At 30.8% G+C, this 17,705-nt stretch overlaps 1 protein-coding gene across 6 annotated transcripts in view; it reads left to right on the forward strand.

Moving 5' to 3' along the window:
- The window catches only part of LOC130894160 (ankyrin-3-like), a 174,036-nt gene extending 157,127 nt beyond the window's left edge, over positions 1 to 16,909 (forward strand). For 4 of the 6 annotated variants that reach the window (XM_057800775.1, XM_057800777.1, XM_057800776.1 and 1 more), the window contains 2 exons: positions 8,984 to 9,056; positions 12,754 to 16,909. In XM_057800775.1, coding sequence (XP_057656758.1) covers positions 8,984 to 9,056; positions 12,754 to 12,883 — 203 coding nt within the window. In that variant the 3' untranslated portion in view covers positions 12,884 to 16,909. Of the gene's footprint in view, positions 1 to 2,050; positions 2,184 to 8,983; positions 9,057 to 12,753 lie in introns of all 6 variants that reach the window. The other 2 variants (XR_009059299.1, XR_009059300.1) reach the window with 2 other exon arrangements.
- Positions 16,910 to 17,705: the final 796 nt, after the last annotated feature.

The raw sequence follows: 17,705 nt of genomic DNA on the forward strand, positions 1-17,705 counted from the left end.
TCTTAAATATGACGGAGAAAAACTGAATAAACATATTCATCAACTAATAGAGCAGATATGGAAACAAAACCAAATTCCAGACGAATTATAGAGTCATTACCCTGCTAAATACCTCCTACAAAATAATAGCAAATTTATTAAACAAAAGATTAAAATAACTCGTAAAGAAAGAACTAGGGGATTATTGAAACGGCTTCAGACCAGGAAGATCAACTATCCATGCAATTCACACTATAGACCAAATAATAGAAAAAACAGTGCTATCGATTCAATAAAAAGAGAGAAATTAACAGAAAAACTCGAAAGACAAGGAATTACAAAAAAAATAAGAAAATTAATAGAAATAATACTAAATAAGAGTGACATTAAATTGAGATTCCAAGGCACAACAACAGAAAAGACACACAAATAAAGGCGTTAAACAGGGAGACCCAATGTAACCAACGCTTTTCAATATAATATTGGAAATCATTGTGACAAACGCAGGACTACAAAATAAGAACATTATAACAGATGCAATACAAATAGTAGCATACGCAGATTATGCCACCATCATAACAAATGAACAGAAGAAATTACCGACTGGAAATAAATGCAGTAAAAACAAAATATATGAAAATAGGGAGGAAACCATAAGAGAGAGCAAACCAACTTAAAAGTAACAAATACAATTATGAAACAGTATCGACCTTTAACTACATAGAAATAACGTTGGAACAAACAACCAGAGACAGGATAAAGAAAAAGATACAAAAAGCTATCAAGCCTATGGAAGAAACAAAAACCTATTAAAAAACAAAAGCATAACCAAACAAAACAAAACAAAATAAAAATGTACAAAACCCTAATAAGACCAATTATCACATATGCAATGGAAACAACAACAATCATCAAAAAGGAAGAAGAAGAACCGAGAGAAAGATTTGAGAACTATAACAGGTCCAAACATAACACAAGAGGGAGAAAGGAGAGCACAGAAAAACGAAGGAATAGAGAAAGAGCTGGAGAAGAAAAGGAGTTACATAAAGACAAAGACTCAACTGGGCTGGACAGATAATGAGAAAAAAACCAACTGAAATGATCGAAAGAATAACGCAATGGACCCCATTGTGGCCAAGAAGAAGAGGCAGGTCGAGAAAGACTTGGATAAACGAAATAGAGGAAGACATAAGAACACGTTATATAGAGAACTGGAGAGTAAAATGCCGGAATCGAAAGGAATGGAAAATAAAAGCAGCCAAGACAATGGATTAACTATAAAGAAAACAAAAATAGAAAACGAGGCGTAATCCACCTAAAAAAAGGATGTTAAAGCGCTAAAAGCGATAGCCACAATCCAAAGGATTGAAAGGCTTGATGATGATGATGATGATGATGATGATGATGATGATGATGATCCAAGTTTGCTAGAAAATGTTATGTTTGTAATAAATGGAGATAGGCTCAAAAATAATATTTTTATATCTACACGAATATAGTGAAAGTTTCGTAATCGAAAATGTTGAAAACTTTAAAAAAGGCGCTAAACAAAATCATCAGAACCAACTAACGGTCAATAAAATTAGAAAATCACAAAATTTAACATTCGCCAAAAAATGTTTGTCCAATATATATTGGAACTCAAAGGTATTATATTAATTGATTTCTTTGTAATATTACATTAATTGCCAAAGAAATAGAATAGATTGCCACCGATTATTCTCAGATAAATTGACGACTACCATTCTTTCACCATGACATTACACCAAACGTTCACTGAACTAAAAAATAAATTTTATCCAAATGACGGGCTGCAAAGCTTTCGGAACATAAAGTATCATAGAGTTAAGAAAGAATTGTTAGGAAAACATTAAAAATATATTAAAAATTGGTACATCACAGTTTGTTATGAAAATATAATTTAACGACCTCATTTTTTAAAACGTACCTGAAAGCCTCATTTTAAACTATTATAGAAAGTACCAAAAATTTCGATAAATTCTCAAATAAGAGTAAATTAATGTTAATTTCCAATGGTTCATCGTTAAAATTTGAACATGCATCTTGACAGTGTCTTATTGCCCAGCATCAAAAAATCCAAAATCCTTAGAGACCTGGCATGTTCTTTACCCTCTAGTGTGGTCGTTTATCGCATTGGCAACAAGCATGATCGTGTTGGCACTGCTCGCACAAAATTGACAATGGTACGCAGATATTTTTGCATTTTATTAATTACACCATTCAATATATTTATTGAAATGTCACGAATTGAAATGACATAACACAAACTAGATTATTCAACGATATACTTGACGGAATTGATTATCGAAATTACCTGTATTTTAACAAACAAAATTTTAAATATCTTCGTCACCATATAAGTGGCTATAGAACTATCGAGAAAACAACAAACTATTTTCCTGTAGACGAAAAACTATTAAAGAAGTACGCAGCTTTTATACGGAAAACATGAATTATTTCATACATGTATGTTGTTGAGATAAGATCTCGATGACCCATGAAATTACTTTCCGTAATTCATAAAGTCAAAGTTTTTATGTTTTAACAATTGGACTTGTCGAACTTTTTAAAATCTATAAATATCAAAAATATGTTTTAGAACTTATAGTTTTCAAGAAAAAAACAGAATGAATAGCCAAATGTAAAAAAGGCATGGGGTAAATTTGATTTAATTGTTGATTGAATTGGAAAAGTAATTACCTTCTCTTGGTAGACCCTGGACAGACCTAATTACTAAGAATTGTGCGCAAAAGCGTTTAATTTAAATTTAAATAGTGTTAGAATTTTAAAGCGAAACAAGAGTTTATAAACTCTAAAATAGTAAATCAAAACAATGATCAGTGCGTGCTCAGCACGGGTGAACGGGACACAGCATTGTTATTGGTCCAAATCAGTGGCACCATAATATACCACAAATAAAAAACCGCGTGGGAAGGATAAGCGCCGCATCGCTGCAATATGAATTCTTCTCACTCAAAACACTTTGTCGATCTGCTTGCTGTTGTCTTCACATCTCTGCGTTAACCGAAGATTCTTTATTTCGTTCAACTTTGGATGTACAGGGTTTTTGCTTCCGAAGCATTTTTAAAGAAGAACAGAGTAAGAATTAAAATGAAAGAGTAAGATCTAAAATAATGAATAGCATGTAATCACTCACCAAAATATCACCTAACCTCAAAAATTCAAATAGTTCTATACTGCATACAAAATGACAGAAAAAAATAACAATAAATAAAGAAAAATCCAAAAACAGCTGATATTATAGTCAATTGGATTGAATATTGTCGTGACCGTTGGTAATACAGGAACTTAATTATTGGAATGCTAGATGGCGTTGAAGAAGCTAGATTTTGAGTTTGTTATTTATAGTACCTTCAAGAGAATATGTGTACACGGTTTTATGATGATCGGTTAAGTAGTTTTCGCGTCAAAGCGTAACACAACAAACTTACATTCATGTTTCTAATATTATTAACGATAATTTCGATAGCGTTCTAATATAAAATAAACACAATTAAAAGCAGATAAAAACTACTTTGGATGTGTCACTTGTTTTTTTTTGCATGTTTGTTAAAACAATAATAAAACAATAGTAAAATTAAATAGTCGATTTTTGTTATGTCATTTTATGCACATATTTGCACATTTTAGGTTTTTAAGTAATTCATAATCACGACCATCGTCAAATCAATATCTTATTTCTTAAGCCGAATGTGTTGATCAATATTTATTCTGAGTTTGTCCGCATGGTGTTTATTTGTCTACGAAATTATTAAAATGAGGCATGAAATTTACATTTACACAACGCTTGCACCTGTCACACAGATCTGTATGCAAAGAATAGATTTAGTTCTATTAACGCTTTCCTAACTATCTTTATAGGCCTATATTGCTTATCTCTTGTTATGTTAAATTTTGTGTTCTTTTCGTACAGACTTCCGTACATATTTCTATTCACTTATACATTGATTAAACATTCTATTATAATCAAAATTTTATTTTTATTAACTACTTATTTGAATTAATCAAGATATTTGATGGGTTTATTAATAATACATATTTTCACACAAAGAATTGCATCATTAAAGTGACATTAGTATTTATCGGAGTTCGAGATTTTGTAACAAAATAAAAGATTTATATAAGTAACAGCTATTGAAATCTGTTCCAATTTCCAATGAAACTTTAGTATTGGCTGAACTGGTTACACGAGTTTCTGAATGTTCCGGAATAGATTGATTTGAATAAAAAAATACATTTTATTTTTTTAAATATATAACACTTGTTCAAAATTTGAAAATATTACGGAAAATATTGATGAATTTGTCATCACATTTTTTCATAATATTTTACAGTATGCTGCTTACTTCTAGAAATTTAGTTCTGTTTAGTAATCTAAAATTACAATACTGTGTTGTTATAAAATCTTCGAATATAACTGTCGAATTTATTTTGTGGCTTAAATCTCATATATCTAGTGATGTAACATATTAAAAATATCATAATCTCCTGGACAAAATTAACGCACCATTTTAATTAATCTAAATATTTACAATATCAACACAAAATAAAACTAACGTACCCTTAATTTGCTTTATTTTTTCCATAAAAGTTTATTTTTGCTTGAAACGCACATACTTCCAAAATGAAAAAAAAATCAGTAAAATTTGTTGTGATTAGAATCAGGGGGACTATCACTTCGAATTCTCTTTTTGAGATAGTTCCACAGATGTTCTATGGATTTATATCCGTACTGTTAGGTGGTCACTCTAATAAAAGGAGAATTGACAACATGTAAGTAGACATTAACCTGTCTAGCCACGTGGGGACGAGCATTATCCTGCATGAACAAAAAATTAGGCAGCAGAAGGCATTAGATGTTCGACAATAATGTTGTCTAAGTAATATTGGCATTCATAGACCTCGTACTTATAGAGACCAATTCCGTACGAGCATCGAAGCAAATTTCTCCCCAAAACGTTTTAGACCTACCACCAAAAACTACTTTAGGAGCGATATTACAGCTGGCAAACCTTTCTCCTTGTCTTCGCCAGACACGCTCATCTCCATTTGGAGCTTTAAGGCTAACTCTAGATTCATTTGAGAACAGAACCCGTGTCCAATCATTGATGGCCCAATTCTGATATAGTCTTGCAAAATTTAATCTGTGAACTTTGTTTTCTCTGGTAAGTAAGAGTTTTTTGCCTGGTCTTCTATTGCTTAACCGTTATATTGATATTTCGAACAACTGATAATTCATTTGTTAACAGATTGCTGGGACTCTCCTGTTTTTGAGAGCACTTTGTCTAAAAATACGATCATCAATTTGATTAATGCAACATTTTCGCCCTTGTTGTCTTCGATGGTACAAACCGTTTCATTATGTCTCCTCACCTTGAATTCCCAACAAACCAGCAACATATCGCATTGAATATCCTTCATTCAGGAGAGTCGATACTCAAACTGCCTCCTCCAGTGACAAATTTCTTTGACACCTCATTGTTTTACTAGATATACTGCCAAATGAACTTCCAAACAATTACAATCAACAGCTTGCTTCTAACTTTGCTTTGATCAGCACTTTTTGAGAAAATGTTAACACAATTTTACCATGGTTTACTTGTCGTACAGTAAGTTATCAATAAATAAAGAATATCGAGAAAAATATGAGTGGTGAGTTAATTTTGTCCAGGAGTTTATTTGTTCTTTAAAATTCACAATAATCACAATTTTAATAGCGAAGTCATAAAGTTTTATTTCTCTAATTTAAAAAAAAAATAGTTATCAATCTATGTTTACCCTAAATACTAGACTTTGAAGTAAGTAAGTTGTATTTCCACGAAATAAATTCTGTTTAACTTATGTCATTAAACATTCTATGGGATAATTTAAATTATTGCAGAACTTATAGTACACATTCTATAATTCCATTGAATTTGCATGATTAGTGTAAATATTAAGCCAGTGTTTCAAGAGACGATATGGTTCCCAAAAAACATTTATCCAAAATAAAGTTGAATAAATAAGTTGAAAATAGCAATCTACCCTATTTTATATTTTTCTGGTTTTTAATAATCTTTAGTTTCATTGTGAAACTATACATTGAACAAATCATTTATATGGAAGATCGAGAAGGGTAGTTTTGTTAATACATACTGTATAATAGATGTATGAATCTATTTTCTATTTAAATCATTATGTGGGTATACTGTATACCGAATATGGGACACTATCTTTAATTTTGAAATTTTTTTCCTTTACTATTAAAAGTTTCAAACTCGCCATCAATAATTAATATAAATATAGTATGTGGACTTTACTATGCATCTATCAGCTATATCATAATGAAATTAAAAAGTAATTGGAAATATTTAAACCGACTTCAGAATTATGATTTGCCTAATAAATAATTTTTGAGGTGTATACCAGTCTCAATACCATTTAGAACTAGTTATTAGTTACAAATTGTATTTTTCTCAATACATATTTACAGAAGTTCATTTTAGTTATTGATTTCTCAAGTTTGGTTAGTAATTATGTAGTTTCATACCTCCTGTGAAAATATAACATTGTTCGTATATTCAAGGAAATATTCTTTTTAAAATGAAGGATGACGTTGAGATTAAAAAAATAGTGGGCATATTTAAATATTTTGAAATATTAAACTTTTTTTTCGTTATTAATTAATTAAATTAATAGTTTTGAAATTGGTTGAATTTTTCAAATCCTGTCTAATTTTTTTCATTTTCCAAGTTCCCGTAGTAATTAATGACTACTTAGCTATTAAACCGCTGTGCAAACAGTAAAAGATACATACTTAGCTCTTTATCTCAAAAACTACTAATAGTCCAGGCTACCGAGGTAAAAATGAGGTATTACCTCCGATTTACATGAACCTGCATCGATTTGCGTGAAAATTTGGAATCAAGCTTGACTTACCCTTATCTTTAAAATCTACAATGTGCCAATAGGTGCTTATTACTCTCAGGAGTGAAAACTACCCCTTATTGCAAAAATCAATAAAACTAAGTATAAGCATTTTATGTGTAGAAAAATACTTTTAAGGTTTGAATAAAAGTTGTTTGATGCTTCAATGTAATATTTATAATATTTCAACCTTGCTTGATGTATTTCATCCCTTATAAAGCACCCCCGGTTAATATAAAATTGAAAAAAAAATTTATATTTAATTACTTTGTGGTAGTTTACTTATATTAAATGAACTCTTTTTGTTTTTGACCACTCAAATATTTTTCATTCGAAATATTCAACTCTTATAAATCATCCCTTATTTCGAAAGAAATTGGAAAAAAATATTTATGAACGTATTCTTTTTAATGATTTATTTTAAATGGATATATTTTTATATGTTTTGACTTGAATATTTTGTATTTATAATTTTCTACCGCTATAAATCATCCCCTAATACAGAAAAAATTTTAAAAAATATTTACAGACTTATACAGTTTTTTGATTTATTTATTTTAAATACTTTCACTTATACTACAAAATCCACCTGCTTCAAAATTTAAAAAAAAGTGTATTTAGTTTTTTGAACATATCTCGGTTAATTTTCAAGTAAATTAGTCGCTCGAAGGGTATAGGGTATAGGGAATTATATAATCTTTAAGTTTATAAACGTTTCAAATTTCTTTAGTCTTCTATTTTTTAAAGGGTAACGTTTAAAGGGTTCGAAAATGGTATCAGTCATATGTTCAGTTATTTTCGAAGTTACAAAAAAGTTTCAAAAAAGCAAAATATGTGTTAAAAAAATGCTTTTTGTTGCTTATCAATTTTTATGTATATCCTATAGTTTTCCAGAAATTTGAAAAAATGAAAATATTTTTTGAAAATTTCGAAAAAGATTTTTCGACTTTAAACATGATTGTTTTCGAAATTATGCATTCTAAATCGTTCAAACTTTTAGAATTTATTATTAGTACGTAAATAAAGTGAATCATCACTGGATTATATTTTTATTGCAATTTGGATACTATTGCAAGGGTGAAATTAAGGTTTTTTTCTTCAAAAAAAAAAAATATAAATCAATGTTATTTCGGCCGTAACTTTTTCATTTTAAAGCTTTTTAACAGTATTTTGAAAAATATTATATGCAATTACCTCGAAAAATTGACCGTTTTTCCGTTACTCGAAGATGAATTTAAAAAAATTTCTGTTCGATAAAAATATTCAACCTTCATTAAATCATAACTCGGTTTGTATTATATCTAAAGCAAATTTAAAAAATATAATCTCTTTGTATTTTCATAAGCTTCATTTTTGTTTCTCACACTTTTTCTAATAAAATCAAAAGCATTTGAGTTATTCATGAAAAATTGATTCAAAACATGCTTATTGTTTAAGAAAAATTCAGTTTTTCATCGCGTATAACTAAAAAACTAATGTTTTCCGCGGTTATTTTTAAAATAAAAATGTTCACCTGCTAGTTGGGATAGAAATCACCCCAAGTACAAAAGCATACATCGGCATAGGGTAGATTTTACTTGTTGAGGTATTCCCTATATGCTGTCAAAATTTCATTAAAATCGATTCAGGTTCATGGAAATCGGTGGTGAAAACATTGGTAGCCTGGACTATAGAATGTTATGATTAATCTAGTTTTCCTGAAAATTACATGTTTTTAGGAATAAAAGAAAAGTTTGCTATAAATATTTCACTATATTTTTAGTGGAGATAAAATTTTACTTTTTTCAAGTTTTTAAGTATCATGAACCAGAATATAGTAACGCCTTTTGTTTTTTGAACCATCTCATCTTTAAATCACTGAACAAGTTTTCAAAGTAGTTTTAGAAACGTGTTGGATTGTTATGAAGTATTTCAACTCATTACTGTATAACAGATATTAATTAACTAAGCTCGGTAGTAATATTTGTGTTCTTCTCATTGGCAATCCAATATGTATGTATATAGTTCTATAGACATAGACTTAGATATTTAGAACTTATTACTAACTATATTGTAGAAGACTTCTATCAGCAAGAACCGCAGTTTACTGTCGTCACACAAGAGGTAGTTGATCCTGTTACAGGTGCAAAGTAAGTTAATCCATGCATCCTAACCTAACCAATAGTTATAGTTTAGTGACAATTTTTACGTTTATAGAAAATTATATTAGCTAAATGCAAATGGATTCTTCTTAGGTGACTAGGAACATCTTAAATATATCCTGAATCGCAGGATTGAGAAAATACATGTTGCTTATCATAATTTTGTTTCCAATTTGTAATTGTAAAAATGCGTATTTCCAAATTTCCATTTGTTATACAAATATTTTCTCATATTTTAGAACTAAGTCAATTCAGAGAAATCAAAAAATTTTTATCAAAAGTTTATGCAAACACTTAAAAGTTAATGTAATGGGTTCTGTAAATTCTTCACTATAATTTTTCAATCAATCTCCGCTGCATATCCACCTACTCGTATTTGTTTTTCTTGTTGGAATTGTTGTGGCATTTGAATTGCATTGAACTTTATGTTTGACGCAATTAGGTTAGGTTAGTTATTTTAACTATTGACTATATGGATATAAAACATATATAAAAATGTTGTCATTAAACATTTATTCAAATAATTAGTGTTGTACTACTTTGTTACCGAATTATTTTTAATAAGCAACATTATATTACGTGAGCTGACGTCTTCTAAATCTAAAATAATTTCATTCGGGTTCTGGCTATGTCAGATCAGCCACAACGCGTTCTGGCAAACGCAAGGCGCGTTGTGGCTGTTTTAAACGGTCACTGGCCACAATTCTCAATATATGGCAAAAATTGTGGGTAGAAAGTAAACTTAAACTAGAGAGGGAGAGAGATTCGTTGAAAAATTTTTAGGTAGAATAATGGAATTTTTTTATAGGAGGAAGGTTTCTTGGAGATGACACTGATAAAAGGAATTGCTCCTCTGCGGGGTTGGGGTTATGGTGGTTACGTGGACTTCCTTGCTTATAGGAGGAAAAATAAGATAATTAAAAACGGCTCTCTTCGTTTTGGAGATTTATATATATATTTTTTGAACAATTTTCCTTGAAAATTTCTGTTTTTTAAGGTCTTCAATGCTTGGTCGACATCCTGAATGGTGATGTTATTCCTTATGAGCGGTTTGTTGGTTTTCTTAGTATTACCTTCTCCTTTAAATAACTCTGTTATGGAGTCCATTGTCTTCTGATATTTTACTTGAATCGCAGAATTCAGTTTTTTCTTTCCCTTGTTCTCTTATCACCCGCCAAATTTGTTTTTGGGTGCTGCGGAAGTTTCTCGTTTTTGTTTACATTTGTCATTAACTTCTTGACGGAGCCATGTTCGTATTTTTATTGTTGGCAACTATGTGTGTGCTTATCGCCTCCTTCTATGTTCTTTCTGATTTAAAGAGAGAGATTGGTCGGAAAATTTTTAGGTAGGATAAGGGAAAGTTTTTATAAGAGGATGGTTTGTTGGAGTTGGCACTGATATAGTAGTTGATCCTCTGCGGGGCAGGGGTTGTGGTGGTTGCGTGGGGTTGTGTTTGCTGGCCTGGCTAGAAAGGAGGAAAAGCGTATGACCATTGGCCAATAGAACGAAAAGAGAGTTCTGGTGTAAGTAAAAACGGCTCTTCATAATTTTGTTTGATTTTTTTTTTGAATTTAACGCACACATTATTTCCTATACCTATGAGAGGATTCGTTTTGGTTATTTGTGTAAAGAATCTTGGTCAACACTAAAAACTATAATCGAGCCCGTTAGATATTAACTTTAAGGGTGCACAAACAAATCGAACAGAGAAATCAATCCAAAAAACTTCACAAGATACTGACAACTGACAAGAAGATCTAAAAGTTTTTTCACTACATTCACTTTTAGAACCTCTAAAGTTTTGATTGCTAGTAAAGAGATAATAACAAATAGAGATTTTACACCGCGCCGCAAAATTAACGCATATTTGAAGGTAACACTCAAGTGTTGTGACTTAAAATGGTCCAAAATGGACGTGAAAGAGAAATCTTTCGCGCTGTTGCTGTCATTTGACTTGAATAGTCAAAATCGGTTTTTGCGAATGTAGGCATTATGAAGTTACAAGCATTTCACTGCGTTAAATATTTTCCCGTATCTACGAGGTCTGACTATTAAAGAACGAGTCTGCGCGCCTAGAGGGCGCCCTAGACGGGTAGGGTAAAAAACGAGTAGTGCGTTGGATATCTAGATATCTTGTCTATGCACGTCCCAAAACACGTTTTCGTCACTATTATAGTATTTGTGCAGTACCGGTTTGAAATGAACATGTTTTTTTCACTTGTGACAGGTGCAACGTATCAATCTCAAATTTCTCGTTAAATTGAACAAAACTTCGACTCTACCTCGTGCGCGTATTTTTGAGTGATGAAAGCGCTTTAGTGAGTGCCGAGACAGCACTGAAGATAAGCAGCGCCCAGGTCGCCCGTGACTGTTTCAACTCCGGAAACAGTGACCAAAATCAACCAAATTGTGTGTGCAGGTCGTCGAATGAACATCCGGATGATTGCAGAGCCTGTAAACGCCGATAAAGAAACGGTTAGAAAAATTTTACACGAGAAATTACACATGACAAAAGTCTGTGCAAAGTTGATGCTAAATAATCTGACTCCTGACCAAAAGTATTTGCGTCAACTGGTCTGCTCAGATTTCCTTGAAAGGTTAGAAAATATCTGCTTTGAAAAAGACTCGATTGGAGTCGATAGAAGCGGTGAAGCAAAAAACAGCTGAGCTCCTAATGGAAAAAAAGGAAGGAAAGGTGTGTGTGGCGAGGAGAGTATTCGAATGTAGAATAATTTTTATAATAAAACCCTGTTTCGTAACCAGTCTCATTATTTAATAGCCAGACCTCGTATAACTCAAACTGTCACAATCAGCATCTTCAGTTTGCTTAATAATACCAAAACTGGGGAGAATATTAATGAGGCAAAATTTTATTCAGTGAAATGAAAATTGCAGCACTAGCTTCATAGTAAGTCCTAAATTTAAACTCATTATGAAACGACATGAATCGTAAACATAAAAGTGTTGGTAGAAATCGTATCAGTCGCAACTAGAAATCTGATTTCAAGTACACCTAGATGATGTGAACAAAGCAACGCAACCCATACTAGTTTTAATTATAATAACACACTTTTTTATGAAATATGTAAACAAAAATGATGCCTAATTTTTGATATTTTCAGTAAATTTTTTTTTTTTTAAATATAAGAAGAATTTTGCAGAATTATTCGTTAGTTTTGTGGAACTGTGTACTTAAGTAATAGAGTTTCTCAAAAATGTGATGAAAAACAATGTTTCAATTATGGCCTTTGGAGTTACATATTTTATATTTTGTTTCTAACAATAATCAATTGTAAATAATTATTATAAATGTTTCTAATGTTCTTGATTTTAGGTCTCTTCTGATTTAAAACTAGTTTCTTTTATAATTTTTTGAAGACAGATTAATATTATAAAAGAAACTAATTTTAAATCAGAAGAAACCTAAAATCATGAAGATTTAGAAGCATAAAAATATCAAAAGATCTAAGAAATTAAAAGTTATTATAAATTAGATTTTTAAGAAAGAATGTTTTCAAAGACATCCAATTTTTTATTGAATGGATGTTATATACGATGACAATAATTATTTATATTTTATTATCCCTTCTCTATATAACTATTCGATAAATTGATTTGATAATGACTACTAAATGATTATTTTAATGCTGTAATAAAATTAATAGGTACTTACCTTCATTTTCAGAATTACTCGAACAATCAAAACAGCTACACAATTCATCACATCTCCACTGACACAAAGTGAAACGGACTTGAGACATTCAATGCAAACTACTTTGGATCAATTTATGGAACAGGAGCGGAATCCACATTAAATTTTTTCCATTATATTCGTTTTGCGACAATATAATGATTACTTAAAACTTTCAAAAGCCACCGAAAATATTTCAATGAAAAATATTCACACAAGTGCATGTGTGTATTATATAAGTTCGTTTGAAGATCATTATGCATATGAAAAATACAAAGGAACTAAACTTCATCGGTAATCATTCAAACATATATCTCAATTACAGTGGATTAAACGGACTAATTGTCGTCGTTAGGGATTCGGATAATCGGATTTATGAAGAAAAGCGGGTTTTGTGCGTTTTGTCCGCCTGCAACGTGCTGTAGAAGTAAAATTCCTGCGTCGGTCTGAGAGACCGATATCTAAAAAAGTCAAATAATATTGTCAGTTGTTATTTTTTTTGCGGTAACAAGTCCGTTATACATCTTTTATTAAGCCTCGCTAAATTTTTTATACATTTTATTATACTTTTGTGGCACAAAATAACCATGTAATTATACATACCATAGAACAGCATTATATTTGATAATGGGCATACATAAAACAAAATAATATTTTTCAGTTGACAAACGTCTAGGAGGATTAATTTAATGTACAAACTAAACAGAAAATATGTATTATTCATATAAGTATATTTAGACTAACATTCATAACTGGAACTACTCATCGGTATCTTCCCCTGTATAACAGTCATGATAAATTTCATTGAGGTGTTCTAAGCAAAGGAACCGGCTACATTTTAGACATTTGTACCTGGTTTTTCTATTTTTCTTGGACGAATATAGCAGACATCGGTCATAAATTTGATTTTGGTTATCAGGAACATTTTGATTTTGATTTTCTTTTCCACATATTTCCCGGAGGCGCAATCGAATTGTACGTGGAAGTCTCTTATTTGTAGATCTTCTTAAAATATGATCCTGTACAAGCTCATATCCTAACTGCTCTTAAAATTTTCGGCGTCGAATTGATGTTTGGTTGTTGCTCTTGAAGACTATGCATGAATTAATACCTGCCACATTCAAAAGTTCATAAGAAATAACAAGTGGCCATCTACGAGTTACTCGTGCACAGTTGTAAGCTTCAGACATTTGGTTCACTACATCGACATCACCTTTTGTGTGATTGTAATCTACGATTATTTCAGGCTTTCCCGTTGTTGTATCCAATTTATCACCATGGTGCATCGTTGACAAAACAATGACACATTTGTTCTTACTTGGAACGTAGGACGCTAAAGTGGACGTTTCGTCAAAGGCAAACATTAAACTCTTCTCTGGTCTTCGGGTCATAAGTTCTGAAGGTATCTGTGGCTTATTCTTGCCCATTGTATCTATTATTGTCAGATGATAATCACGCAAAAGTGTGTAGGCAACAACGTTACTTGTAAAAAAATTGTCCATTGTTATATTGCTTCCACGGACAGGTTCACATAACCGACAAACTAGTGCAAGATTCGTATTGTCAACAGCAAGAGGTCCTTGTGGTTGTTATCCCAAGTATACTTCCAACTTGATTACATAAAATAATTTAGCATCATCTAAGGCATAAATTTTTATAACTTACCGATTTGGCTTGTTTGGTATGTATACCTTGAATGTATAACGACCTTTAAATGAAGCTAATACTTCATCTATAGTTAGATAAGCTGAAGGAATATAAATAATTCTTGGGTAAATTTGATACAAACTCGTCAAAAATCTCACAAAATGCAGCAAATTTGTCAAAACTTTGTCTTTGAGTTCTTGTGTTTTTTTGGTCAAAACGAATGTGGGCCAAGAGAAACTGAAATCTTCTTTGGCACATTGTTAATTTAAATATTTCCATCGCCATCTCGTTGCCTCTAAATAAATCTTCAATATTTTGACGGCCACTTTTGTTAGCACCAGAAATGTATAGTAGACCAATAAAGGCTTTCAGTTCTATTGGATCGGTGGTGTTATGAGTCCTTAAGTCCTTAGTGTCATATAATTTAGATCGGATGTACTCATTCGAGTAAGAAACTATTTTTTCTAACATAGTACTCGTCATGAATATTCCCATATTTCAGATGCTTTTTTTCAATTTAATTTCGCCCTTTGGCCCCGGTAAATGAGGCACTATGTTCATCGTGCGTGTTTTCATATTTGGTTTGTAGAAAACATGTTTTCGCCACTTTGAGCCGTCTTTAGAAACAAAATACGGAGTTCTGTACGTTGCTATTAACAAGTATCGGAAGGACCGTCCTGTAAACGATTCAGCAATGATGCTTAAATCGGTTAGAGCACAAAACAGAATCGTTGTTCAACAAATGTAGGTAACTTTTTCTAAGAATATTAGCAATAGCATTTTTTTCAACTATTTGGTTGATGCATTTTCCTGCTCTATAGCAGACAAATAAACATGTCTTATCAGTTTTAGACCATAGCGATTTATAGTTTCCATAAATGTCAGTATAATTAGAACCACTCCATGACGTCACTTTTACTTTTCTTCCCTAGAATGGAAAGTACCACTTTGTTTCCTACAAGAAAGAGATTCGTTGGAAAAATTTTTGGTAGGATAAGGGAAATTTTTTTTTAGGAGGCAGGTTTGTAGGAGTTGACCCTGATATAGGAGTTGCTCCTCTGCAGGGTTACTTCCTACAATGAGGATAAGAAATTTATACTTTGGATAGGGGTAGACAGGAAAATTTATTTCTACATTAATATTAGATATTGTTCAGACATTAGGAATTATTTATTCTTCGTTCCCAAAAGTTTTTGATTTTAAATAATAGAAAAAAGTCCTCCAAATCGCAGCTGATCCTGTCGACTCTAAGAGGAAAAAGTCTTTGAAAATAACACTGATATAACAATTTATCACCTATTTCAAATATATGAATGGATACTTTTTATTCTCTGAATTGGTAACTGAGAATTGATATCTGGGGTCAATATTAAGTAGCACTATGGCAATTGATAATTCTATTTTCACTAGAAACAGATTGTTCCTATATTTTCATATATAGCGGAATGAAACTAGTATTTTCAACACAGGTGTTTAAGAAAGGAATATATGCACATGCACTTATCAAAATTACTTTACCTAAAATTCGACTTTGTTGAATTACTGTTTTCGGTAAACTATTTTATTTTTTCTATATTCGATTCTAGAATTTTTATATGACCAATTTTCAAAGTTGTGAGATTTTTAAATGTTTATTGTATAGCAAGTTATTAATTAAAAGTAATTTAGATATATATTGTATATTTTACTATTTTAAAACACTTTAATATCTATTTATTAACAGGAGACAGAGATTATCATAGTTAAAGTAATTTCAAAATTTAATGATCAAAATGTATATCGAAAAATTTAAACTTTCTAATAATTGTGATAAACTCTGCAGTGTTCAGCTTAAATAAATTCCAATTCGAAGATGAGTAATTTTTAGAAGGTTACATAATATATAGCTCATAGATTACGGTTTTTACTTAAAATTATTTTAGGTAAATGATTCTTTTTCAGTATCCTATCTCATTAGGGAGTATATAGGTGCATTCAGTTTATTAAATCGAGGGGTACTAATGTTTCTGTCATAGTATATAGGTGTAAAAGTTTTATTGGTAGTTATCTAGATTACCCTCAGATTTCGTTAAAATTTTGGTGTTATAGAGAAAATAAAGCTTAACAATAGAGTACGGTACCATCCCTTCAGGTACTTTTTTTCGTTTAGAAATGAAATAATAATAATAACCTAGCCTAACTTAAAAATTATTACACTTTTTAGGTTAGGTTACTACTTGATTCTTCAAACTGAACAAAGTACCTCAAGGGATGGTTTCCGCACCCTATATATATGTTTATTTAGAAGCATTAATATATCAAAAGGTTCAAGACATAAGAAATTTATAATTTTCTCTATAACATACTAAAATTTTCACGAAATCGGAGGGGTATCACCTAACCTAGATAATTACCGTTTTATTATATAGATATTAATATATATTAGAGAATTATGCTTTAAAAATTGAAATTATTGTAGAAATTATATCTTTCTGTAATATATATATTTTTTTTGGACTTAAAATTATTTTTTATTTCACCAACCTCTATTGTAAACTAAGGGATCCACTTTATGTATGGCACAGTATTCATACCTACATGGTTCGTCTGTTGTATAGTCGCATTATCACGATCCTGTCGGTAGTGTAAGACTTTATTTTCGACCACTTTATTTTATTTTTTTTTTTTTTTTCGATATAATCTAAGACGCACATTAAAATTATATTCTTTAAATGTTTACAAAGTACACGCAATAAGTTAGACTAAAATGGGAGTTTTGTACGTTAACTGCGACCACGATCGACAAGTTTTCAGAAGAAATGGGATCACTGAACTATCGAGGTTTGAGCTATTTTTGTTCTTGCATGTGTCCAAAAATATATAATCCAGTAAAATTTACGATTGTAGGACCGGAGGATAGTAATCCTGTCACATTACAAGATATTACTAATTTAATTGATCGGGAAAGGAAATCAATTTACAATACCATATACAGTTCGAAGTCTGAATTTAGTGATGATGATATTACGTCAAATCAACCAGGATTGTCGAAAGAAAATAAATTTGATAACAACTTAATTGAGAAGGAAAATATTCATCCAAGTAAAATCAAAAAAGGGTCTATGTCTTATTAAAAAATTGCAGTTCTAAAAACAAATACATTTTCCTTAGAAAAGCATTAAGTGAAGTAGACGAAGACGGAGGAGAATAGTTTTCTTAAGGTCTGTTGATGATACCGGAAAAACATTAAATTGTTCGAAAGCGATGTATCATATGAAAGCTTACTAAGAATTGTTTCCAAACCTAAAAAAGTAATTAAG

Source organism: Diorhabda carinulata, chromosome 5 (genome assembly GCF_026250575.1).
Source record: "Diorhabda carinulata isolate Delta chromosome 5, icDioCari1.1, whole genome shotgun sequence".
NCBI classification, from domain to species: Eukaryota; Metazoa; Arthropoda; class Insecta; order Coleoptera; family Chrysomelidae; genus Diorhabda; species Diorhabda carinulata.